We start from the raw sequence: 27515 nt of genomic DNA, 5'->3' as shown, positions 1-27515 counted from the left end.
GAGTCATATTCTGTGTTGCCAGGGGGATTTACACCCCTGGGAGTCAGGTCCCACGTAGGGGGGAGGGCAGCGAGTTCACCTCAGCATGTTTTTTGTATGCAACTCTACTTGTGGTTTCACTTGATCTATCCTACTCCCTTCTCCATATTCCCCATTGCTCCCCCCTTACTGTATTGCATCTTGTTTTGTGTATTTATATAAGGCATCTTAAATCCTTTCTGGAAGGTTTGGTAAAAAGAGATATATAGGAATTGTTTGGGAGTTCCATTTTTATTGTTATTATGCATAATCATGTGTTTTTCACCTTGAGGTGAGTTTTTAACTTGAGGTGCCATTGAGTTTTCCTCCAAAGAATGTCTCTTTCATCATTCCTCCCAGCAAGCTGTGCCACATAATTACATGTGGATGTGAATTTATGCATTATCTTCTCAAAGGTCTAAGAAAAAAAAAAAAGGATACACTTGATAAAATAAATTACACTGCTACAGGCTAATTTTAAAGCAATTTTGAGCTTCATATTAGAATCTTGCACACAAAAACCCTGACATATGGTATAATCACAGACCTTGGGAGATGGTCCCTTCTCTTCAAATAAATAATTCCTGTTTTTGCTACCTCTTCAAGAAAATTTATTAAAGGTTGGCTTTTATTTAAGGCTTTGGGTGTCAGAATTGGGTAGTGTATGTATCATAAGACTGGACTATTTAGGAGTTATTTGGGGCGGGGCTTTGGAGAACTCTGTTCCAAGGACTTTTTATGCTTTCCTGATGGAACCTCCTTGACCCAGACATAGTTCTTGACTCAGTGTAACATGGTCCTCTAGGTAACATGACCAAAACAGAACTCATGATATTTCCTTCTAATCTGATTCTCATCTCTGGGTTTCCTCTTTGAGGATGGTCTGGCCATTTTCTCAGTTCCTCAAGCCATGAAGCTAGAAGTCATCTTTAGCTCTTCCCTCAATAAGCTCTGTGGATGCAGCCTTCTAAGAATTCTCCAGTCATTCCACTGATCACTAAGCTCACTGTTTCTATAACAGGTCAGGCTGTTTCCATCTTTTGATTATTGCAACAGCTTCTACCTGGATAGTTAGCATTTTAGCTTCTCTTTCTCAATTCCTATATGCATCTGCCCAAAGCACTCTGTGCTCACCCTACAACCTCTAAGATGTTAATTTTCTATCTCCTGCTCTTAGAAAGCCTTCAGCTCCTTTAGGACAGATACGTACACATCCAGTCCCAGAAGAGTGTTCGGCACATAGCAGGAGCTGATCAAATACTTCTTAGTATCTGGAACATACTCACAATACCAGCTTTCAGAATGATATGACATAGTATTGTAGACAAAGTAAAACAGCAGTCAGCAAAATGTCTTTGTAACTCTGGAGTTTCAAAGAAGGGCTAATAGCACATTAAGAGTTATATGTAAAACTGTTCAGAAATTGTCCAAACTCTAAAATCTCTTCCCAGCTTCCTTACATCTGATTTTGAAAACCTTACCAATTTTTTTCAAGGCCCACTTCTTTCCTAACCTTCTCCAGCTACTACCCTTCAAACATAAACCTGTCAATTCAGCACCAAATTATTCACAGATTCAAAGTCCTGTTTATCAATCATAATGTTTCCTCCACCAGGCATTAGGAAAAGGATTCCACACCACATGGGTAACATAAGCTATAACCAAGAAGAAGCCCCACTGGCCCCCCGGCATCCCGGCCATTCATCACCGACATGCTTAAAGAGTGTAGCCTCTTAGGGTGGTTTCTAATCATCCTGTGTCTGTGAGTTTTTTCACCCCATTAAATTTGCATCTCCCTGAAGGTAATAACCATTTTTCAACCATTTTTGGATTAAACAAGAACCCAGAGTTCTAACAGACATACAATAAATAGTTTCTCAACAAGAATGCCCATGGATTGCGCCATCGCATCTTGGTCTACAATTGAGTCAAATTTTTGGAATGAACCATACTATACCAGAGATTATTCTTATTCAATACATCAAATATTTTGATGTAGTGTTCTTATACCTGGAGAAATCATATCCTATCTGACTATGGTAACAATGTACTCTCTTCTGCCCCTAAGGAATCTCGTTGGATTCAGAGGGTTCCCTCTGCTTCACATTGCTTTGTTATGGTCCAGTCACTGACTCTCAACTGAGCTCCTCCGGGGGCGGGGTGGGGCAAACTTGCATGCATGAAGAGGCTGCACAGTCATATTCAAGTCAGCAAGGAGAGCCATGTGGGTAGACAACTATGAGCCTGCTCTCTATATTTCTGGTTATGAAAATAAAGAAGGAAAATAAAGAAGGAATGTTACCAACATCTACACCACCTCCCACACTGCCCAGGATAGAAAAGTTTGGGGCAACTTGACAGACTCAAAGATCAAGTACATGATAGTTGCTACTCCTATCCAATAAGTACCTCTTTGCCAAAGACTAGCAATGATTATCTGTTACTCTATGATTTCTAACATGGAAGATGACACAAATAGCTTGAGACCAAGGTTTGCAAACCCAGGGGTACCTCCTTGCCTCTCTGTCTCCATCCCTGGATCCTGGATGCAGCTGCCTCAGCCTGGCTACATGTCACTAGAATCTCCAGGTCCCTGGGCCCTAGAAGATCAGCTTTGAGGCTGCAAGGCTGCCATGGGACAGCATAGTGTATCTGGCAGGAAATAAAGTTTGATCAAGGAATACAGGAAAAATGCGGCTCTTTCCAAACCAGCTTTGTCCTCGGGCCATTCACTGGAACGGAAAAGAAAAGAGAACTAATAATTAAGAATGCACCGTACATGAGTTTTCCTCAGGATTCTCAGGATCAGGCTCTCCAAATAATTTTGCAATAGTATCCTCTGCTTGATAGAGATTTGATGCTCCATGGAGTGCATTGTTCAAAATATTTGTTCCAAAACGGGCTCGGAGGGAGTCTGGGGACAGTAGTCTTGCTTCTTCTGGATCTGTTGGGCCCATCAATCTCCTCCATTCTGTAACAGCATTCCACTTGGTCAGGACCATGACCACAGATGGACCCCTGCAAGAAAAGGGCTCTTTCAGAAGGTTTGGGATATTTATAACAGCAAAGACTGCATATGTGGCTAAAGATAGAATGCCACGGCATTGTCTAAGAAGTCTCTTTATTCTTTGCTCTTGTCTGTGCAATTTTGTGCTTTTTGTTTTGTTTTTCATTTCTCCCTTTTCTAGCAGATTGTTGTGCTAGAAGGGTGCTATAGTTTAATTCTAGGGAATGTTAGCCAATGGAATCTTAATATTTCTGCTCATTTGGAGGGACCACAAATATAGACATTGTCATGGGCAATGTGATGCACCAGCTAGATCTTCCTTCAATGAAGGACTTGTTGCCCAATCTGCTCTCCAGCTATATGCCCCTCCCAGCATTACCTCTGTTGCAGACAGCTGCCCTTGCTCAAGGTCACACCCATTCCCAGGATAGCCTATGACCAATGATCGGTGCAAGGGTATGGAGGTCTGTTCATCTCTGCCCAATACAGGGCAACTCTGAAGGGCCAACCAAGCTCTGGTCAGCAGAGACACCTGCTGGGCTTGAATCGCATCTTGACTGCTCTCTCTTCCTATCTTGCTTCTTTGATAGGCATCCTTAATAAAGATCCTGCACTCTAAATTCTGTTTCCAGGGAATGCAACTTGCAACAGGTAAGAAAGTAAGTTTTCTAAGCTGTCATGGAGCAGTTACTGAAAGTCCCTGGCTTCTGCTTATTATTTATATGTAATTACTACTGTATTCAAAGAGTTTAAGGAATTATTACTTCTTTCTCAGTTCCATGCAATCTTTTGTTTGAACTCCATAAATTTTGCTTTCCTGGCCTCATTGAGAAATGGTCAGGGACTGAGAAGGGACCTATAGATGTCATATAAAGAGGTTACTTTCTACATATATAAAATAGCATAAAATTAAAAGCAAACTCAAAGTAAATTGGTAGGAGTACTTAAATAATTGTGAGCTATATACAAAGGGAGTTCTGGGAAACAGCAGTTAAGATCACAGACTCCCTGCACTATAGAGCCCAGCCAAACACCAGCTTTATGACTATGCACAAATTAAGTCTCTTTGCCTCTGTTCCCTCATAACCACAGTGCGAATTACAGTAAAAACTAGTTCATGGAGCTGTTGTGAATGTTAAATGAAATAAAGTGTATGGAGCCCAGCATGAAGCCTGGAATTCGTAAGCACTCAATAAATGTTAGCCTTTAATTCCTAGCAGTGGTTGTAAAGGTACAAGAAGCAAGAACACATATCCATAATGTGGAAGAAGAAATTTCCAGAAAAGCATGTTTAGTAATGTTCACATAACTATAAATACATATTATGTATACATAAAGAGTTTGGCAAGGTGTCTGCACATTTTAGAGGAAAAAAGATGTATATAATAATATCTAACATTTACTGAGTGCTTATTACATACCAGGAACTCAGTGTATCAATTAATTATCCATCACAACAAACCTATGATGTAGGTAGTACAATTGTCCCTATTTTACAAATAAGAAAACTGAGGCATAGATTAAGTACATTGGTAAAGCAGAGATTTAAATCCAGACAGCCTCCAAATGTAATGTGAAGACCTAAAGAAACACAAATACACACACACACACACACACACACACACACACACACACAGAGGAATGAGATAGAAAAGAAATGAACTCTATATGCCCTAAATGTTTACAGTGTGTCTTTTACAGTGTGTCTTTTCATGGTTAAGATTATCAGGGAAAATTTTAATTATTTTATGCATTTTTCAGTTTCTATAGTGAACATTTATTACTTTTATAATGCAAAGAACTATGTATCAGAAACTTACTCAGATATCATTTCCAATAAATCATTATAAAAGTCTTTTCCTTTTATATTTCTATAAATTCTTTCTGCCATTTCTTGAGTTAGGATCATTTCCTTCATCTGTGTCACTTGAAATCCAGCATCATCAATACACTTCAAGATCTTCTCTAGGGAAAACAGATAATTTGTCACATCTAGATTACCTCCACTTCGGTTCTACATTCAAGTCGACTGGAATAACTAAAGAAAGGAATAGTTTTACCTGCATAATGTGATTTAAAAACAAAATTAAGAGTAAAAAAGCACTTGAACATTCAAAAACCTAACTAATGACGATGTTCTCTGAGACCCACCCCTCCAGAAACCACATGAAATATCTAGTGGACTATAAAAGTGGGGCAAGCTCTGCTCCCAAGCTAGGAATGAAGGCATATTGTAATCTCCATGGTACAGAGCAAGGAATTTAGGCTAGATATGGAATGAAGGAGAGAGCCAATATTAACTCTTCTTCTTGGATAAGAAGGGCACTTTTGGGGAAATAAAGAAAGGAAATCTTGTCAGAACCTCACTGATGCCCTGAATTTGAGGGCCACTTTCTGCAGACAAATATGAGACTGGGAGCTTTCTGGTAAAACAGCCCTTTCTGTGCTCTAGATCAAAGGCAATTGCGAGTGGTTGGGCTGGGAGCTACAGGCATAATCCGAAGTGTGGATTCCTTAGAAGGCAAGTGGTCAGAGATCACTTCCCTGAGACAGGCCTTGCCTGGATAGTGCAAGATCTTTGTAAAGAAGGTCACTCAAAGTACAATATGAATCTAGAATGAAGGCTGGATACAGTACAAAAAAAAATACAGAAAGCTGGCCATGAAAAGTGGTCCAGAACAGTCAAAACAATATTGCCAGTTATTAAAATGTACTATGACACTACATTTAAAATGGAAGGTACTGATACAATGAGACATCTAGGTATATTGACTAGGAGAGAAAGCACAGAAGCTGGCCTTGATATATAGTCCTGTTCATTGTATGAGTAGAAGGCATATCAGATCAATAGGGAAAGGATGAATTAATCAGTCAATGGAAAGGGTGAATTATTCAATCAATGGCTAGAAATATTTTTAAATTCATTGAAAAATGAGTAATATAACCTCATAATAAAGCCCAAATAAATTTCATATTGATCAAAAAGTTATATGAAAAAATAAAATGGGAATTTAAAAATTAGGAAAGTGCACACACACACAGACACATGCATAAAATACTGGAATGAGAAAGGCATTCATAAACTGTAAAAAGGTGCCTTGATTGACACTTTGCCATAGGAGTTCTGAAACCATGCTGAAAATGGGTGGCCACAATGGGACGAGAGTTCTACCAAACATTTTTAATATTGTGGATGTCAGAGTTCATTTTAACACTTGCACTATTGTATTGTAATAATTTGTTTAATTTTCTATCTTCCCATTTGGATGTGACTTCCTGTATGACTTGGGATTATCACTTTATCCAATCATGCCCACCCCAGGCCCAGAAAGAACATGAAGATGCTTAAACAATGGATGGAGAACTAGGCACTGGAGAAACAAAGGAGATTAGAACATAAACCCTCCAGTTTGGTGAGCAAACCAACCTTGATCACTATTACAAGAGTAATATACAAATTTCCTAGAAACTCGAAGAGGAAACTGAACCCTCTCTAGGGAGGTCAGGGATAATGTTTTCAAAGAAGCTTACTTTTGTGATAAGTGCGGAAAAATAAGATGGTAACCAAGCACACAAGAAGGGAAAGGAACTCCAAGCAGAATGAGCAACATACACCAAGTCCAGAGGTGAGAAAGAAAATGACAAGGGTAGAAACGTACTAGAGATGAAGTTGGAGAAGGGAATAGAGGAAGGATTATAAAAGGCTGTGGTGGTTTGGAGCTACGTAACCCAGAAAAGCATGTTCTTCAATGTAATCCACTCCTGTGGGGCAGGGGGATCCCATTGTAAGACCTTTTGATGCAGTTATTTCAGTTAAGGTGTGGCCCAATGCAATCAGGCTGGGTCTTAATCTTATTACTGGAGTATTTCATAAGCAGAATGAAATTCAGATGCAGAAAAATCTGTAAGAAGTTGAAATTCAGTGGAACCTGGAAGAGAAGGGAGAGGCCAGGAGAAGACAGCACCACGTGCATGTCATGGACAGAGGAGTCCAGGACCAAGGATCATCAGCAGCCAGCCTCAGAACACCAGTCTTCAGGAAGAAAACATCACCTAGATGATGCCTTGATTTTAGATTTCTCTTAGCCTCAAAACCATGAGCTAATAAATTCCCATTGCTTAGGCCAATCCACTGCATGGCATTTTCTTTAACAATGAGGAAACTAAAACGAGGGCTATACCTTGTTGTACAGAAATATGGACTTTACCATGGGGTTGGGTGGATGCGACATTGCAGTTAGACTGGAGGCAAGGAGACCATCTGAAGACTAACATAGAAAGCCTGAGGATTAAGACCCACTCTGGGCCTTAACTGAAGTAACTTGATGAAAACATACTTACAAGAGGTTTAACTCACAGAACTGGATTAGATTTAAGAAAATGATTTTCTGGGGCACATACAGTTTCAAATCACCACACTCCAACTTCTGGTCCGCCAAAAAGTTTATTCTTTCCATATGCAAAATACATTCATTCCATCACAATATTTCAAAATCCTTAAATCATATCAGTAACAATGCTAAGTACAAAATCTCATCAAAATCAGGTAAGGGTGTGGTCTGTCCCGGGGCACAATTCCCCTCTGGCTGTGGACCTGTGAAACCTAGAGAACAAGTTAACTGCTTCCAATACACAATGGAGGGACTGTCATAGGAGGAATATTCCCATCCTCACAGGGAGAAACTGGAAGGAAAAGAGGGGTCACAGGTCTCAAACAGTTACGAAACCCTGCAGGGCATTCTCCATAGGTTTCAAGGTCTGAGAGTCATCTGTGGAACTACAACTTCTCCTCCAGGCCTGATGGAGCAGCAGCCCCACCCTTTGCAAGTGTTTGTGCAGTGGCCATGCTCTCCCCAAACTCTGGGGTAGAGGCTCCAATATCTTCAAGCATCAGGGTGACAGCCAGACTCTAGGATCCACCCTCATCAAACACTGGAGTGGCAGCCAAATTCTCTGCAATCCCCCAGGCATCTGATAACACTGGGGTGGTAACATTCTTTCTGAGCAACTGGATGGAAGGCCTGTCCATTTCAAGTGCTGGGGCAAATTCAACCTTTCTACACACATGGGTGGACTTGCTCTCAAGGCCCAAGTGATGCCTCAGCCCCAGACCTCAGTTTCCATGGTTCTTCCTTTAAAGTCACTTTTCCTTCAATATGTCTATCTTCTGTCCCTTTTAGTCCGGGCTGGCAGTGGTTCCCATTCATATAGATCTCAAAAAAATCTTGTCAGTTTCTCATATACCAATGGGGAGGGCCCTTTTTGTGATGGACTCAGAGATTTTACAAAGTTGGATAGATAAAACTTAATATTGAACAAATAAAGCCTAATTCATACCCATTCCCAGTTCATCATTACTTTTTAATGGAAAATATATTTTGCCATGACCATCAAGCATACAAATTCGGTTACGATCACTAATATTATTAAATTATTTTAAATGATAAAGGATTTACATATTGCAGAAGCTTAATTCACTCCACCCATTTGAAAAAGGGTTGGTAGGTGAATGTGTCCTCATATCTTCCAACTACTATTCTTATCAATATGGAAAGTAAATAAAACCTCCATAATCCACACCTATAGCATAAGTAAGAGACAGTAATAAAAACTTTACTTTACATGTGAGCTTGGAGATACATATTTGAAAACAGTAGAGAACAGTTCCAGGTCGATGCAAGAGCAGAGAATCAAAAAGGAATTAAGTGAGAGGAAGGAGAGTAGAACAGGGTCCCATCCATGGTGGCACAGACAATATCAGATAGAGGACAACTCCATAAAGAGAGACCCACCCCGAGTAGGAAAATATTGAGAACAAGTCTGGGATTCAATGGATCAGAGCACAGGTACTGGGGAATAAGAGGGTGGGCTTGGGAAGTGTGTGGGAGCAGAAATGGCAGACTTTGGAAGGTACTACTCTCCAGGAAAAGGAAGCAGCTTGGAAACCAGAAGTACCCTGGAGTGCTTGGGATGAACGGAAAGGATGCAATCAGCTGAGGTTAATGTTCTAGATAAGCAGAGAACATTGCAGAAATAGGATATAGATCCATCACCACCACTGCCAAGGTCCTGTTTATTAAAGAAATTGTACTTGGTTACAAAAAACAAAGAGAACATTCTGAACTAAGACACTCATCAAGCCAGTTCAAAACCTCTTACACTTCCATTGAATCATCTGTTAAGTAATGTGGGCAAGAAAATCCAACACATTTTAAAATAAAATAAACATAGCAAGGTATCTGAAACCCATACTAAATTATTATAAAAAGAAAAAACCAAAAAATTAAAACTAAAATTAGTTCACCCACAAAAAAAAAAAAAAAAAAAAAGAGAGAGAGAGAGAGAGAGAAAGAAGGAAAAGAAAAGAAATGGCAAGGCTGAAGAAAACTGTAACACAACACTCCAATACAAATTAAATATCTTTACTCAAGCTGTGGGACACAGAAAACATCCTGAATCAGAACTTCAAACACAAAGGTAGAAATGGTCAAGCAATAACCAGATGTGAAATAGGAGCTGAATGCACTCAAGAAAAAAAAATTAAAGGAAAAGGTAAAATTATCACATATAATAAATACTAAATTACAAGATGCCAAAAGAAAATAGATATGATTTAAAATACAGTGAAGAACATAGAGAATAGAAATAAAAATAGTCAAGAGATGGAAAGCCAAATAAAAACAAGTTGGTGATAGGGGAAGTGATGGATATAAGCTAGGCAAAGACAAGTTTGTGTGTGTGTGTGTGTACACACACACATACATACACATACACATATAAATATACATACACATATACATATATATATATAATATTACAGAAATTGGACTTCCACATACCAAAAGAAGAGAACATTACGAACTAAGAAATGAGTAAACTAATCCAAGCCATCATAAACTTCAGAGAATCCCTGTTATTGCCAGTGAAGCATCTGGGGAAGAAAAGCAAAGCAATGGAACAGAACTAACATTTAAAATTCTAATCCAAGAAAACCTCCACGAAATAAAAGAAGATATGAATCTTGGCATTGGAATGGACGAACAGGGACAATAAACCAGGAATGCTCAACTGTGACATGTATGTTAGCAAAACTACCAGACTTTAGAGAGAAAGAGAAAATATCCTGTGCTTCCAGGCAAAAACACCAGGTCATCTGCAAAGGAGAGAAGATCAGCATGGAAGCAGACTTCTCAGCAGCAGAATTCACAAACAAGAATAGAGCTATGGTGTCAAGAAACTCAAGGGAAAAAATGTAAGGCAAGGGTTTGCTATCTACCACATATATAAACAAAATATGCTCTAACAAAGTAGATTTAACACAACTTTAAAAACTGGGAGAACATAGAAAAGAGAAAGTATATTAAGCTCAATAATTGTTACAAAGGTAATAAAAGGTGAGAGCCAAATGATGTAATTTAACGGAGAATGAACAAATAGAAGCTCAAGTAAGGAGAGAAGAGCTGGCTATTTCTATAAAAGCAACTATTAGAAAAAACAAACTCTCAAACACAGAAGAAATAGAAAAGACCACCCACTTAAAAACAACTATAAATGAAAAATAATCCACAAAGTAAATATAACATAAAATGATAAGACAGAGTCGAGACAAACATGCCATTTCAATAACTGTAAATGAGTTTGTCTCGCCTATTAAAAATATTTTCAGAAAGTCATAAATAAAAACCCAATTTTATTCTGTGCAGAAGAAATATCTAAAACAAAGTGATTCAAAAGGCTAAAAAAATTAAATAAGCAAAAAGTACCAACCAAATGAATATAATAAGAAAGCAGGGGTGGGTTGGTCTTGCTATCAGACAAGATAAAGTTCAGGTCCCAAAGTATTAAAGGAGAAATAGACGACCTTATACAATGCTAAAAGCCAAAAATTCACCATGACTAATTTATAGTTATGAATATGACTACATTATAATATATAACCATAATATAACTAGCTATAATATGACTATCAAATAACACAGAATGCCACCTTGATAAATCAGAAACTACAGGACATATTAAGAATAAGTGAGGAACACTTACTGACAGTCTAAAATAAATCAAGTTGGCAAAAAACAAAATAAGGACGTAAAACACTTGAACAAAACAAAGAGTAAGACAGATCTTTTGAATATATACATTGAAACTTCATACATATAAAATACATATATTATCTTCATAAAAGATATTTCTTTTTCTTACACATAGAACCATCACAAAAATTTAGCACAGAGTGATTAAAAAAAAACAATAGTAATTTCATTAAAGAAAAAGTAATGCAAACAAATTCTATAATAATCAGGCCCTAAAATAAGAGAGTCATAACAAAATCAGGCTCTTTCACTCGGTTATTTTCAAAAGATCTATTTTTAAAAATAAATTTATTTATTAAACAATTCTAAGGCCAAGGGGAAATACAAATCAAACTGCAGAATTGTTTTTATTAAGATTCATTCACATACCATACAATCATCCAAAGTATATAATCCATTGATCACATTACCATCATATAGTTGTTCATTCATCACCCTGAACAATTTTTTTTTAACATTTTCCTTGTACCAGAAAAAGTGAAAGCAAGAATTAAAAAAACAAGAGTAAAAACAGAACACCCAAATTGTACCCCATTCTTCCTTTAGTTTTTTTTTAATTTTTTTAATTTAATTTAATTTAATTCAATTTAATTAATTAATTATTTTTTTGCCCCCGTTTCTCTACTCATCCATTCATACACTGGACAAAGGGTAGTGTGAGCCACATGGCTTTCCCAATCACTTTGTCCCCCTCAAAAGCTACATTGTTACACAATCATCTTCAAGATTCAAGGGTTCTGGGTTGTAGTTTGATAGTTTCAGCTACTGCTAGCTACTGCAATTCATTAGAACCTAAAAAAGGTTATCTATATTGTGTGTAAGAGTGCCCACCAGAGTGACCTCTTGACTTCTTTTGGATTCTCTCAGCCACTGAAACTTATTTCATTTCATTTCACATCCCCCTTTGGTCAAGAAGATGTTCTCCATCCCATGATGCCAGGTCTAGATTCCTTCCCAGGAGTCATATTCCACGTTGCTGAGGAGATTCACACCCATGGGTGTCAGATCCCATGCAGCGGGGAAGGCAGTGATTTCACCTGCCAAGTTGGCTTAGCTAGAGAGAAAGGGCCACGTCTGAGCAACAAAGAGGCATTCAGGAGGAGACACTTAGGCACAATTATAAGCAGGCCTAGCCTCTCCTTTAAAACTGCAGAATTTTAAAAACATGATATAATGAAAACATTATGCATTAGAATTGGTGGGATACAATTAAAGCAGTGAAAAGAGGAAATTGTGTAACCTTAAAAAGGCATATCAATAAAAATGAAAGAAACAAAATACATGAAATAAATTTCCAACTCAAAAAGCTAGAGGAAGAACATGAAACAAAACTACTAAAAAATACAAGAAAGGAAATAATTAAGATAAAATCAGAAAGTAATGATTCAAAAACCCCAGAAAAACATAAATAAATGAAATTTTGGTTGTTTGAAAGACAACAAAATAAGAAATAGGAAGGTAGAAACAACCACTGAAACAGAAAATTAAACATGATTAAAAAAAAGAGATTACTTGCAAACTCTAGATGGATGAAATGGATAATTTCCTAAAACAAAAAGAAAACCAACAACAACAAAAAAACAACTTAATAAAAGTAACTCTAGTGGAGATAGAAAGTTTACATTAGATCAATTTCTATAGAAGAAACAGAGAAAGTGGTCAAAGAAGTATCATACACAAAAACCAACAGGGCCAGATGTTTTCACAGCACCATTCTAGTAAACCTTCAACTACCAATCCCAGTTCTGCCTCAACTCTTTTAGAGCACTGAAAAAAAACGTTTGTTTTTTGTTTATTGAAGTATTACATTGATATCTAAATGTGATAAAAATTGCACAAAACATGAACAGACCAAAATCACTTTTAAGTCTCTTTTCCAGTTTGCTAATGCTGCTGGAATGCAAAACACCAGGATGGATTGGCTTTTATAAAAGGGGGTTTATTTGGTTACACAGTTACAGTCTTAAGGTCATAAAGTGTCCAAGGTAACACATCAACAATCGGGTACCTTCACTGGAGGATGGCCAATGGTGTCCGGAAAACCTCTGTTAGCTGGGAAGGCATGTGGCTGGAGTCTGCTCCAAGTTCTGGTTTCAAAATGGCTTTCTCTCAGGACGTTCCTCCCTAGGCTTCAGCTCCTCAAAAATCTCACTCTTAATTGCTCTTGGGGCATTTGTCTTCTTTTTGCTTCTCCAAAGCAAAAGTCTGCTTCCAAAGACCATCTCCAAAATGTCTCTGCAAGCTGAAGCTCATCTCTCAGTTCCTCTGCATTCTTCAAAGTGTCCCTCTTGGCTATAGCAAGTTCGCTTCTTCTGTTGGAGCTTATATAGTGCTCCAGTAAACTAATCAAGGCCCACACTGAATGGGCAGGGCCACACCTCCATGGAAATTACCCAAAGAAAGATCTCCCCACAGTTGAGTGATCACATCTCCACAGAAACATCCAATCAAAAGTCTCCAACCCAATCAACACCAATACGTTTCCTGCCCACACAAGACTGCATCAAAGATAACAGCGTTTGAGGGGACATAATACATCCAAACTGGCACAGCCTCTATACAAAAAAAAATCTCAAATTAAGTGTAAGCAAATAGAATCCAAACACATTTTAAAAATGCATCATCGGCAGAGATGCACAATGGCAGAATGGGAAGTGTTACAGATCACTTCCTCCACCAGAAAAATGAATGAGCTGGAAAAAGAGATTGGAATTAATTAGATGACAACTCTGGAACCCGAATGGACATCTAGAACAACCACAGGAGGGCCAGACAAAAAGAGGGGATGTCGCCGAGAGTTTAGCTTTTGTAAGTGAATGCAAGCCTGAACCACCAGCCAGCCTGCATTCCTCTGCCCTGCAGCTGTGGAAATGGCAGCAGCAGCAGAAACACAGCATGGATATAAGAAGTGGCCAGTGGGGGCCATGGTGGGCAGAGGAAACCTTGTCCTCCAAAAGTTGGGGTCAGAGGTCCGGTAGGTCTAGGGTAAACCTAAGAGACAAGCTTGGATGCTAGCCTCAGTTTTGGCCCACTGGGCAGCAGGTCTTTGAGGACTACCATCAGCATCTACTGGGAATCAAAGATAAAAACACTGAGAAAACTAGGAATAGATGGAAAATTGCTCAACATGATAAAGGAGATATATAAATATATATGCACACACACACACACACACACACATACACATACACACACTCAACTGTGAAAATTAAACCCAATGGTGAAATACTGAAAGCTTTTCCCCCAACTTCAGGAGCAAGACAAGGATATCCACTCTCACCACTGATATTCAGCATTATACTGGAAGCTCTAGCCAGAGCAATTAAGCAAGAAAAGAAAAGAAAAGGCATCCAAATTGGAAGTAAAAGTTTTCCTATTTGCAGACGACATAATCCTATATATAGAAAATCACATGCAAAAAAAAATCCACAACAGAGCTACTAGAGCTAATAAACAAATTTATTAAAGTGGTAGGGCACAAGATCAACAAGCAAAAGTCAGTGTTGTTTCTGTATCTTAGTAATGAACAATCTGAAGAAGAAATCAAGAAAACTATTCCTTTTAAAGTATCAACTTAAAGAATCAAATATTTAAGCATAAATTTAACCAAGAATGTAAAGGATTTATACATTGAAAGCTACAAAACATTGCTGAAAGAATGAAAAAAAGACCTAAATAAATAAAAGGACATTCTGTGCTCATGGATTGGAATACTAAATATTGTTAAGATATCTATCCTACCCAAAGCAATATACAGATTCAATGCAATCCGAATCAAATTTCCAACAGCCTTCTTTGCAGAAATAGAAAAGCCCATCATCAAATTTATATGGAAGCATAAGGGGATCCAGAGAACCAAAACCATCTTGAAAAAGAAGAATGAAGCTGGAGGACTCACACTTCCTGATTTTAACATTCATTACAAAGCCACAGTAATCAAAGCAGTGTGGTACTAGCACAAGGACAGACTTACAGACCAATGGAATTGAATTGAGAACTCAGAAAAAAAGTTCTGACATCTCTGGTCAATTGATTTTTTTGACATGGATGCCAAGTCTACTCAATGGGGAAAGAATAGTCTCTTCAACAAATAGTTTTGAGAAAACTGGATATTACATGCAAAGAAAAAATGAAGCTGAACCCCAAGTCTTATACACAAAATTAACTTAAAATGGATCAAGGACCTAAATATAAGAGCCAAAACCATAAAACTTATAACATAGGGGCAAGTCTTCATCAATGGATTGTTACATATGACACCAAAAGCGTGAGCAATTCAGATGTGCCTTTCCCTCTAGCTAAGCCAACTCGGCAGGTGAACTCACTGCCCTCCCCTCTATGTGAGACCTGACTCCCAGGGGTGTAAATCTCCCTGGCAACGCAGGATATGACTCCCAGGGATGAATCTGGACCTGACATTGTAGGATTGAGAACATCTTCTTGACCAAAAGGGGGATGTGAAATGAGGCTAAATAAAGTTTCCATGGTTGAGAGATTCCAAATGGACTTGAGAGCTCACTCTGGTGGGCACTGTTATGTACTATACAGACAACCCTTTTTAGGTTTTAATGATTGGAATCGCTAGAGGTAAATGCCTGAAGCTGTCAAATTGAAAGCCAGTAACCCTGACTGTTGAAGACAATTGTATAGCAATGTAGCTTCCAAAGGGTGACAGTGTGATTGTGAAGGCCTTGTGGATCACACTACCTTTGTCCAGGGTATGGATGGACAGGTGGAAAAATGGAGACAAAAAACAAGATGAAGAATGGGAGGGGTGTGTGTGTGATTGGGTGGGTTTTTTTTTTATTTTTATTTTTTATTCTTATTTTCACTTTTTCTGGTGCAAGGAAAACGTTCAAGAAATGGATTGGGGTGATGGGTGCACAGCTGTATGATGGTGCTGTGGATGGTTGATTGTGCAATTTGGATGACTGTGTGGTGTGTGAATATATCTCAATAAAATTTAATTTAAAAAAAAAAAAAGCTTGAGCAACAAAAGAAACAACAGATAGACTGAATTTCATCAAGATTAAAAACTTCTGTTCATCAATGGACATTATCAAGAAAGTAAAAAGCCAACCTACAGTACAGGAGAAAATCATTGCAAACTGTTATCTCTGACAAGGGCTTAATATCCAGAATATAATAATTTTTATGAGACAACAACAAAAAGATAAATAATCCAATTTAAAAGGGGGTACAGATTTTGAACAGACATTTTTCCAAAGTGTATATACAATTGGACAATAAACACACGAAAAGATACTCAACATCATTAGTCATTAGGGAAATGCAAGTCAAAACAACAAGGGGATATCCCTTCATGCTCACAAGTATGGCTATTATTTTAAAAATGGAAATAATATGTGTTAGAGAGGATGCAGAGAAATTGGAACTGTAGTGCTTTGTTGGTGGGAATGTAAAATCGTACAGCCACTGTGGAAACAGTATGTCAGTTCCTCAAAAAGTGAAATAGAGAATTACCATATGACCCAGCCACTCCACTCCCAGGTATGTACCCAAAGAAAGTGAAAAAAGTGCCTCAAATACTTATACATGAATGTTCATAGCAGCATTATTATCCCACAATAGCCAAATGTAGAAGCAACCCAACTGTCCATCAGCAAATGAACAGATAAACAAAACGTGGTATACAGACACAACTGAATATTATTCGGCCATAAGAAGGAATGAAGTTCTGAGACAAGCGCCAACATGGATGAACCTTGAAAGTATCATGCTTGGTAAAAAAAGCAAGGCGCATAAGAACAAATATTGTATGATATCACATGAGATATCTAGAAACAGCAAATTTGCAGAGACAGCAAGTAGATTAGAGTTTAACAGGGAATGGAGGCAGGGGGAAAGGGGAATTTTTGCTTATTGGTTATAGAATGTTTGTAAAGAAAAAATACATCACAACTTAGTAGAACTTATACAGGACTGGAAGGAGGACTCAATATTAGAAAGGCCATTAATACATTTTTCTATATTAATATATCTACAGAGAAAAAATATATCTTTATACCCATCAACTCTAAAAAGTACTTAAACAAAATACAATACACATTTCTGATTAAGAGCGAGACAGAAAGAAAAATGAGAGAGGGAGAGAAAGAGAGAGAGAAAGCAAATATGGCAAAACTCAACAATATTGAATCTAGAAGGAGGGACACAAGTGTTCCTTGTATTATTTTTCCAAATTTTCTATAGTTCAAATATTTTCACAAAAACTTGGAGAAAAACATAAACATTGGCTTTTATTTTTAAATATTTACCTTTATACTCATTAGTAACATGAGGCTTTATCACTGCTAAAGTGTTTTGAGGAGGAAAGAAATACTGTATTTCCTTTTCGGCAGTTTCCAGAGAATCACTTCCATACAACTGATTGATAGGTGACTCTTCCATTGCAAACCGTGCACATAAACTTTGAAAAAGAAGTCAAGTTCAAAAAATGTTGTTGAACATAACATAAAACACAACATTACATAGCATAAAACATAATAAAACAACAAACACTGTTTATATAAAGTGTTCAAAAGTTACCAACTGGCAGAAATTCATTCCTGATCTAGGCTTTGTGCAAAAGGAAGTAATTACTGAGTAGCTTGGTCATGCTACTTCCCTTCAAGATGTTAATAGTCATTAGGAGGAAAGGGCATGAATATTTAAATTATCATGGAAATGGATATGACAGATAACTATGAAAAAAGAAATAATGGCCCAGTATAGTGAAAAGGCTGGGACTACAAAATCCTGGTTGTGCTACTTGCTTGCTATGTGTTATTGGGCAACTACTTAACTTCCTTGTGCCTTAGATGTTTCAAATACAAATAATAAAGCCTGTATCCATAGGTTATTTGAAAACACAATCAGGTAAGGTATTTGAAATATATGGCATATATTAAGCTCTCAATAAATATTCCTTCCTTCTCTCTCACCATTAAATGTTCTCAAGTACTAGATGGCATTTGTTGATATACCAACCATTCCAAATTATAAACTCTGAATCCAGGAGATACTGTAATGGAGCCCTTCAGGGGAGCAAGAGTAGCAATAAAAGAGTAACATCCATAACAGCTTTGTGTGTAGAAGCAGGAGTAGAGCTGATGGTTTTGGAAAATCTATGTCAGATTAGAGAGTTTATTCTGGTTCTGCTTCCTTTAGTATAGATGAATAAATATCTCCTAAATCAATTGTTGTTGCTTGTTATTTTTGTTGTTGTTTTCCAGTTGTCCTTTATATCTATCTATCTATGTATAATTCAGTAGAGGAGATGTTCACTGCCCATTTCATTTCCCGTTCATTAAAAACGAACTGAGCAGGTAAGTCACAAAATCCGACTGTGGTGAATAATGTCCTTTCCTTTCAACAGATTCACACCACTGGACTCTTGGTTGTCAGTGTCCTCATCTTCAAGACCCGCATCTGGCCTCTCTGGTTTCAGTGATCCATTCAGATTTCTCTTTTGCCTTATCCAATTTGACCTTCCCACTTCAATCTTGACTATTCTCACACCTCTACTTTAGAGATACTTCCAGCTCAAGACCCTTGGAGCTTTAGATTGCCTTAGTCAATGCGGGGCACAACAACCAGCCCCTTTGTTATGCTGTATAAAATGACCATTGTAAAAAGTGCGTGTGTGGTGAGGGGGCAGGAACTAATGAGGGATTTCTCTTTTATGCAAATAACTAGATTTGAGATACAATAATGCAGAGTGCAGAAACCAATAGCAAGTGTAAGAAAGGTGCAGAACTCTGCTGATCAGGGTTATTTCCAAAGCAGCCTGGAAGAGCTGGGTGGAGCCAAGGAAACTGGAGAAGGGAGGACAAATCTGAAGAAATGATTGGATTACTTGTGAACTTAGTGGTCTGGTTGGGAACACTGACTGTAATGGTGGGGAGGGGCAGTCACTAAGTGACTTCACACATAGTAAATACTGATCTCTTTAGGGATGCACGACCTCCACGCCATCTGCCTCAACAATCATAACTTCTAGACTAGTATGCCTGCAGCTACAGATGCCTTGTGTTGATAGTAATCAACTCTCTGTTGTCTTACATTGCATTCTATGCTACCTTTTAATAAGAAGTTCTATGGCACTCTGCTTAGACCATTTGCAGGAAATTCAACCATATTATTCTTCACAACAATCGTCTAGCAGAGGAGCAAAGACAAACAAATAGGGCTAAATTGGCACAAAGAATTTAAATGAATTTCAATTCAGTTTGCTTTTCATTAGCCAGCTGCCAGGTATAGAGATGCATGAGATACTATTCTCATCCTTCGAATGATACCAGGCCCAACAGTTTAGATCAGAAAATACTTAGTGTCTCCTATGTGTCAGGTAATGGGCGATGAGCTGATTTGTGCTCAAAGTTCAGCCAATTTCTAAGATTCATTGTTAAACTACCTTAGTAAATGTTCCCACCAAACTGTAGACTAAAAGTTCAGTTAGTCATCATTGTTTTGAAACTCTTAGGATTAACTGAAGGACCTGGAGCTGCCATTATACTCCTCAAAGGAATTTCTCCAGAGCGGATGTGGCCAATATTTCTCCCAAGAGATAGCCCTTGGGCTGGGTATCCCCTCCCCTTACTTCCCAGCCCCCAAACAAGCAAGCCACCACCTTCTCCTGCAAAACCTTGGGCATCTGCAGGCAGGCACTGCACTGGGCTTCCAATCATAGGTAGGTCATAACTTCCCCAGGAGAACTGGCTTTACTGAGATGCTCTTTTGGACTAGAGCTGTGGTTTCCAGCACACCATTATCTAAAGGACATTAAAATGTATCCCATGGAAAACGTCGATGACCCACTACAGGAATCTTACCTCTCTGGAAAATATTTTTTGGCATGTTCAACGTAGTTTGGTCCCAGTAATTGTTTCCAGCGGCTCACACCATTGTCTCCTAATAGAACAAGAACTAGCGATGGATTGCTGTTAGAGAAGAAAAAAGGTTTAAAAAAGTATGACTCAATAGCTAATTATATATATATAAAAGGAACCCAACTATAAGTTAAGTAGATTAAAAACATGTCAAAACAATCCTTTTGTCAGGGGTCTGAAATTAACTTCCAGTGTATACTTTCAAGAGCATGTTTATAAAAGGCTGACAGCAAGGAAAGTTAGGGGAGAGAAGGGCCTTAGTTCTGATAGAGCGGTTCTTACTCTTGATTGTTCCCAAGTTCCTGCCAATTTCTATACCCTTTCTGGGTTCTACCTCAGCTGCTATTTCACTTACTCTTCTAGAAACTTGACAGATTTCTAACAACTCTTTCCTCTCTTAGTGCTACTGATTTTTAGAATGATCACAATCCTTGAGAGTCAGTAAGTTCTCTGATTGGACTTAATAATGATGCACACGCTGGATTTCTGGCATTCAGCTCATCTGGGCAGCAACTTCACCTTAAACCTTCTCATTGCTCCAGTAACATTCCAGGAGTATTGGAGAGGCCACACAGCTGAGCAGAAAATCAGGAAAGGGAATCATGTGAAGAGGACTCAGCACATGTTTACAGAATTGAGAAGTTTGGCGACTTGAACAGAAAGCAGGGTTAAAGGATTTTAAAGGATTTAAATTTCAGAAATAAAGCAGACCTGGTCATGTTCTGTATAATTTGCTCAAAATAGTCATCCTTTTCATATTCCTGGCAAAGCGTTTTTGCTTCTTCTTCTGATAATACTATTTGTTGTTGCATCAGTATTTTAAAGCCTTCATCTTGAATAACCTTTAAAACATCCTCTAAATAAAAAGAGTAACAGTAAGTTCCAAAGTGCCAGGTTGTCAGATACATTGCACAATGCATAATATATTATCATGAGACTATATACTGTATTTTTTTTAAATGAGATAGTTTGCAAAAATAATCAGATTAAGTTTTAAGATGAAAATACTCTTAATATATAAAATTATAATGCTATTTCTAATTTTGCATCATATAGGAATTATATATAAATACATGTAAAATTCATACAGATATACATAAACAAATACACTCAAAGAAAATACTAATAGATATCTCTATGTATGTGTGTATAGCCAGTAACCAAAATAACTAATCAGCACAAATATGCAAGTATTTCTAAATAACTTTTATATTTAATATCCTTTATTTCATTTACCAGAATTCAGGTGATTTGAGTTAGCTGGATATCCAACAGTATTTCCCAACCTCCTTCTCTCTTGTCTGCTTCCCATTACAAAGCCTAGAAAAACCATTACTCGCTTATCCACCCTTCCTGGTTAGTAAGGCAATGTGACCCACAAAGGGTCCGTGAGATATGAAGGAAATGTGCTGGGGATGGTTCTAAGGGAGGCAACCTCTCTGCCCCGCACCACCTTCTGCTCCCTGCTTTTGAACATTTGCGTGGTATGATCCCTGGGGCTGCGAAGGGATCTTGTAACAAAAGGGTTACAGAACAGCAAAAAGGCTGTCCCGGAGCCCTGGCATCACTCAGCCCCTGAGCAAGGCCAAATGTGCATCCTGAAGGACATATCACCTCTTCCCTGCTGGACATGCAACAAAGTTAATAAACCAGAAAAAAGCAAACATTGTAAGGAAAAAGTACAACAAACAAGGTATTTGTGCATGTTAGTATAGTTTAAGCAATAATTACTTTGCTTTAGAACTGTACCTCATAGACAAGAAAAAGAATAAAAACAGAATTATATATATATATAGTTCTTGATTAAAAAGGCGGAATCATATCAATTCTTATAGAACTCTAAAATGTTTTTTTAACTTTTTGCATTATGGAATTTTAAAAAAAATATTTCTCATATGAGGATACCCAGTGACAGCAGTTTAAAATTGACAACTAATCCTCAAATAGTTGGCACATGATGGCTTCTTGTAATGCATCATGATAAAAGCTGAGGACAAATATTCAGGGAAGGTAAGCCTGCATAAAGCTAAGCTAATGTGAACCAATAATGGGTAGTGTCGTTGAATGAGTGTTAGAACCTAGACTTAACAGAGGAGTGGGTAGATTAACTTCCCTTGAAAATGTCTTTCCTCATTGCACTTTCTCAATTAGATGATCACAAAAATTATAAACTATACAAGGCATACAGGAGTATTTTCAGGCCTTTGGGAGTACTACTACTCACAAGATGGAGTTAAATGTCCTTGACCTCACAACTAGAGGATTAAGTTTTTTTCACTTCAAATTATGTGATAGATAAAATAAGCATTTTATTTTATTTGCATAGTGTTATGGAGTGACTTGTGTCCCCTCCAAAACATAAGCTAAAGGCCTCATCCCCAGTACTTCAGAAGGTGACCTTATTTAGAAATAGGATCCTTGCAGATGGAATTAGTTAAATTAAGATAAGGTCGCACAGGAGTAGGGTGGGACTCTAATCCAATATGATGGGTGTCCTTATGGGAAGGGGAAAAGAGACAGAGACGGAGAAGATAGCCATATCATGACTGAGGCAGGAATTAAAGTGCTACAGCTGCAAGCCAAGGAATGCTGCAAACCACCAGGAGCTAGGAAGAGGCAAGGAAAGATTTTCCTCTACAGGTTTCAGAGGGAGCCTGGTCCTGCTGACACTTTCATGTCAGACTTCTAGCCTCCAGAACTGTGAGATCATAAATGTCTATGGTTTCAAGCCACCCCAGTTTGTGGTACTACTTGTTACAGCAGCCCTAGCAAACTAAGACACACAGTGCCCATGAGGATTTTCAAACACCATCTCAAGCACTCCAGTGATACCCTCTGATACAAATATTCAGTGACAGGTCTGGAGATAGAAGGAATTGCTGGTTCTAGACAAAGAACTCTGGTAGAAATAAGGAAGTTTCATGGAATAACCTAGTCTATAAAAATCATACTTCAAAGCCTGAACACCTTGGTATCTTACCTCTCATCAATTGCAAACAAATTTCAATAAGGTGGTTAGTAATAAAATAAATATGTAAAACTCAGTTTATTCATATGTGTCTACATGGATTTGCAAAAAATTTGAAGAAACAGAAGGGGAAAATTTTCTATAAGTATCTGTGGAAAATAAATGAAACCAAAGTACCTATGGAAAATTAATGAAACCAAAGAACAACAAAAAAGAGAGTTATCTACAAAGGAACAAAAACCAGGCAGATGGCGGACTTTTCCTCTACAACAAAAAGGCCAAAAATTAGTGGACCAAAGTCTATAGGATTGAAGATGGAGAACTGTACAAAAAAATTGTACAACCACACAAGATTTCATATATGAAAACAATAGGAATAGATTCTCAGATACACAAAAAACATAGGAAACAACAATTGGATGCATATTTTTAAGAAAATGTGCTTAAATATTTTCTCCAAATAACTGAGAGATAAAATATTATGTGATTAAGTCCCAGAAGGGGAAGAGAAGGGTAAAGGTCTAGAAAGAGTATTCAAAGAAATTGTTGGGGAAAACTTCACAAACCTTCTACACAACATAAATACACAAAGCATAAATGCCCAGTGAACTCCAAATAGAATAAATACAAACAAACCCACTCCGAGACGTATTCTGATCAGACTGTCAAATACTGAAGAGAAGGAGCAAGTTCTGAAAGCAGCAAGAGAAAAGCAATTCACCACATACAAAGGAAACAACATAAGACTAAGTTGTGACTACTCAGCGGCCACCATGGAGGCAAGAAGGCAGTGGCATGACATATTTAAAATTCTGAGAGAGAAAAATTTCCAACCAAGAATACTTTATCCAGCAAAACTCTCCTTCAAATTTGAGGGAGAGCTTAAGTTTTTCACAGACAAACAAATGCTGAGAGACTTTGCCAATAAAAGACCTGCCCTACTTCAGATACTAAAGGGAGCCATATTGACAGAGAAATAAAGAAAGGAGAAAGAGATATAGAGAATTTTAACAGACATATAAAGAACCTTACATCCCAGATCACCAGGACACTCATTTTCCTCTAGTGATCACAGATATTTCTCCAGAATGGACCATATGCTGGGACCATATGCTGGGACCATATGCTGGGACAAGTCTCAATAAATTAAAAAAAAAAAATTGAATATATTCAAAGCACATTTTCTGACCACAATGAAATACAAATAGAAGTCAATAATTTTTTAATTGTAACTCCACTATTAACTTCCTACATGATATAAAATACACAAACTCTAATGACAAATCAGTGGTTTTGAACTCAATGTAAAATACGTAATTTTTGACAAGAACTATACAAAGGTGGGGGAATGGAGGAGTATAGGAACATAGTTTATATGTCCTATTGAAGTTAAGTTGGTATCAAAGAAAAACAAGATTGTTATGGATTTAAGAGGCTAATTTTAAGCCCCACAGTAAACACAAAGAAATTATCAGAGAATATGACCATAGAGATGAAAAGTAGAATATGGGTTACAAGAAGTGGGGGAAGGGGCAATGCGGAGTTAAGAAATGAGTGTAGGGTTGCTGTTTGAGGTGAAGGGAAATTTCTAGTAATGGATGGTGGGAAGGAGATAGCATTACAACATTCTAAATGTGATTAATCCCACTAACGGAATGCTAGGGAGAGGGTGGAATGGGAAGATTTAGGCTGTATATATGTTTCCACAATTAACTAAAAAAAAAAAACAAAGACAGTCTAAATAGATGACAATTGAATGCCAAGGATGACCCTAGATGGGATCTGAGGATGGAGGACAGGAGGCTCAAAGGGACACAGTTGAGACATAAGGGAAAAAAAAAAAAAAGGAAATATAGAATGTAAGCTTTGTATCAATGTTGAATCTCTTGTACTTCTTAGCTGTGTTTAATGGGATTGCATAAAATAATGTTCTTGTTCATGGGAATTGTATATGTGAATTATAGTGTTTATTCAAGGATGCGTGCAGCTAGCTCTCATATGTTCAGAAGACAGACCAATAGATGATGGATGATAGATAGGGAGGGAGGGAAAGAAATAGCGGTGTGACAGCATGTTAAAGTTGGTGGATTGGGGTATCGGGGGAGGGGGGTCAGGGTATGCTGGAGTTCTGTGTATGGGGTTTGTATTGTTTTTGCAACTGTTCCTATAACTTTGAATTTATTTCAAAATAAAATTTTAAAAAATTATGTGATCAAAAAGTGAGAAATTAACGGATCTTTTAAGAAATGTGGGAAGCACTAAGAACAGTTAATATAAAGAAAATTCTAAATACAACTGTTGTGAATCTGATTACAAACAAAACAGTAATTGCCCGACATTATCTCAACATAGGAAATGAACTGAAAATGTTCATTTTAGGACCACCAGCTGTGTCCTAAAACCTCAACCAACATTAACAAAAACTAAGAGCCTAAGAAATTGGAAGTGGGGTGGGGTTAAGAATGGGGATAGAAATAAAAGCATGCTAAACTCAAAAATGAATGATTCACTTTTGATTTTGAAAAATAATCAAATATAAGTTTTAACATACTTTAAAAAAGTAAAAGCAATTGTATTAGATCTGAAAGCATGATATTCATCTTCCAAAATGTTAGAAAGACAGAGTGAGAAATGCTTAGTCTTTATAGCAAAATACAGAAACCAAAGAAACTAAGGAAGCATAGAAAAAAGAAATAATAAAAACAGTTGTAATATTAAAATTTATGAGTTAAAATCCCCCACTAATACAATAACATTCTCAGATTAAGTTAAAACAATTTCCAACTAAATTGTACAGGTAGAACACTGAATACTAAAAATTATAAGTCAAACCTAAAGTTGTACTTATAGGAATGTTTTCCTTATTAAACAACAGAATTATAATAAATGGATGGAAATCCAAATCAAGAAGTTATAAAAGGAATAAAAATTAAAATGTAAGATAGCAACATGAATGAAAATGAATTATTATAGATAAAAACAAAAAGTAATTATGAAAGAAACAATTCAGCTGCTTTTTAAAAAAGATCCTACTGTTGTTTTTGTTAAGTGCGCTTCCAGCAAATCTAATAAAGCAAAAATTGGTAACACAAGAATAAACCACATTATGAATGTGATATTATGAATGAGAAATGGGTTTAACAACCAATCATACTATTAAAACAATTTTGGTGGAATGCTATGTGGACCCTATGCTTGTACATTTAAAGCCAAGAACTGGAAGTATTTCAAGAGAAGCACCAACTGTCAAACTGACCCAAAAAGAAGTTTTAAAAGCTGGAGCAGGTAAATAACCATCCCCTCAAATGGGTATCACTGTGAGTAGCTTTATCAGTAAATCTATAAGATTATGTATAGTTCCTCCTCCATTTAAAATTTTCCCAGTGTGTTCATCATAAAGGAAAGTTAGAATAATGCGAAAATAATATCTGGGAAAGACTAAAGAACACTATTTGAACTAAAACAGAGATTAGCAAAACAACTCCAATAGCATGGTGTATCCCATGACCCAACGAACACTGAACATTAGAAAATCTGGTACAGTCACAGCAATAGGTCATTAGATAAGAGGAGAAATAATAGCTTATGAATATCTTGGTAAATATCCCCAAAAAGCATTGGACTGCATTCAAAATCTTTTTGTATCGCTTTGTAGCAAATTAGGAACAGAAATATATTGCCTTAAGATAATAATAACTATTTTCCTAATCAAAATCAAAAGCCAACATAATTAAAAACACCAAAGTTATTAACAGCAGTCAAGAGGAAAAAAAGGAAAGCTGTTACAATAACTACTATAAATTATTTAACATTTTTCTGGAAGTCCTAAACAATTCATAAAGATAAGAAAACTGAACAAAATGGGTAAAATTACATTTGCACATAAGCTGTTTGGAAAATTCAAGAGTCTATTTTTAAAAAGGTAAAATATTTGTAATGAAATGATATACTTCAGTAAGGTGTTCAGTAAGAAAAAATATAAAGAAGTCACTACCTTTCTTACGTGAGAAAATAAAATTAGGGGAAAAAGATGTTATTCATCACAGGAAAACAAAATTCTAGCAATAACTCTTAAAATAAATATCTGTGTATTAAAACAGCAACAAGAACTGCGAACAACTTATAAGTATTGCATGCATACAATATCAGGCACAGAGCAAAGTACTTTAAATATATTAGCTTGTTTAATTAAAAATAAGATAAAAATTATATTTAAAAAGTATTATAAATGAATAAAAGACATAATTGATGAGCTGAATAAAGGTACACCATATTTCTTGAATACAAATGAGAAATGATGTCAATTTTCCTAAATTAATTAATCCATATGGACTTTACTTTGGAATTTCACAAAGTAACACAGAACAATAAAATATCAAAAATAGCCAAAAAGTTATTGCAAGAGAAGAGAAATGACTTACCACTTACTATCAGACGGTAAACAAAAGTAAAACTAAAATGATAATGTGTAAGGCTAGAGTTAAGCAATGGATCAGTGCAAGAGTGGTATGTACCTGATGATCAGTTTTAAATTTTGCTTT

At 36.9% G+C, this 27515-nt stretch overlaps 1 protein-coding gene across 1 annotated transcript in view; it reads right to left on the bottom strand.

Moving 5' to 3' along the window:
- Positions 1 to 271: 271 nt before the first annotated feature.
- The window catches only part of NME8 (NME/NM23 family member 8), a 68799-nt gene continuing 41555 nt past the window's right edge, over positions 272 to 27515 (bottom strand). Inside the window, exons 12-17 of the mRNA XM_037837554.1 lie at positions 20718 to 20862; positions 19950 to 20057; positions 17394 to 17545; positions 4846 to 4990; positions 2798 to 3036; positions 272 to 436 (exon numbers count right to left, since the gene is read on the bottom strand). Of these exons, the coding sequence (XP_037693482.1) occupies positions 429 to 436; positions 2798 to 3036; positions 4846 to 4990; positions 17394 to 17545; positions 19950 to 20057; positions 20718 to 20862 (797 nt within the window). The 3' untranslated portion in view covers positions 272 to 428. The remainder of the gene's footprint in view (positions 437 to 2797; positions 3037 to 4845; positions 4991 to 17393; positions 17546 to 19949; positions 20058 to 20717; positions 20863 to 27515) is intronic.

The sequence above is a fragment of the Choloepus didactylus genome, chromosome 5 (assembly GCF_015220235.1).
Source record: "Choloepus didactylus isolate mChoDid1 chromosome 5, mChoDid1.pri, whole genome shotgun sequence".
In the NCBI taxonomy this organism is placed as follows: domain Eukaryota; kingdom Metazoa; phylum Chordata; class Mammalia; order Pilosa; family Megalonychidae; genus Choloepus; species Choloepus didactylus.
The sequence above is the reverse complement of the archived record's forward strand: the minus strand, read 5'-3'. Positions and strand labels throughout refer to the sequence as shown.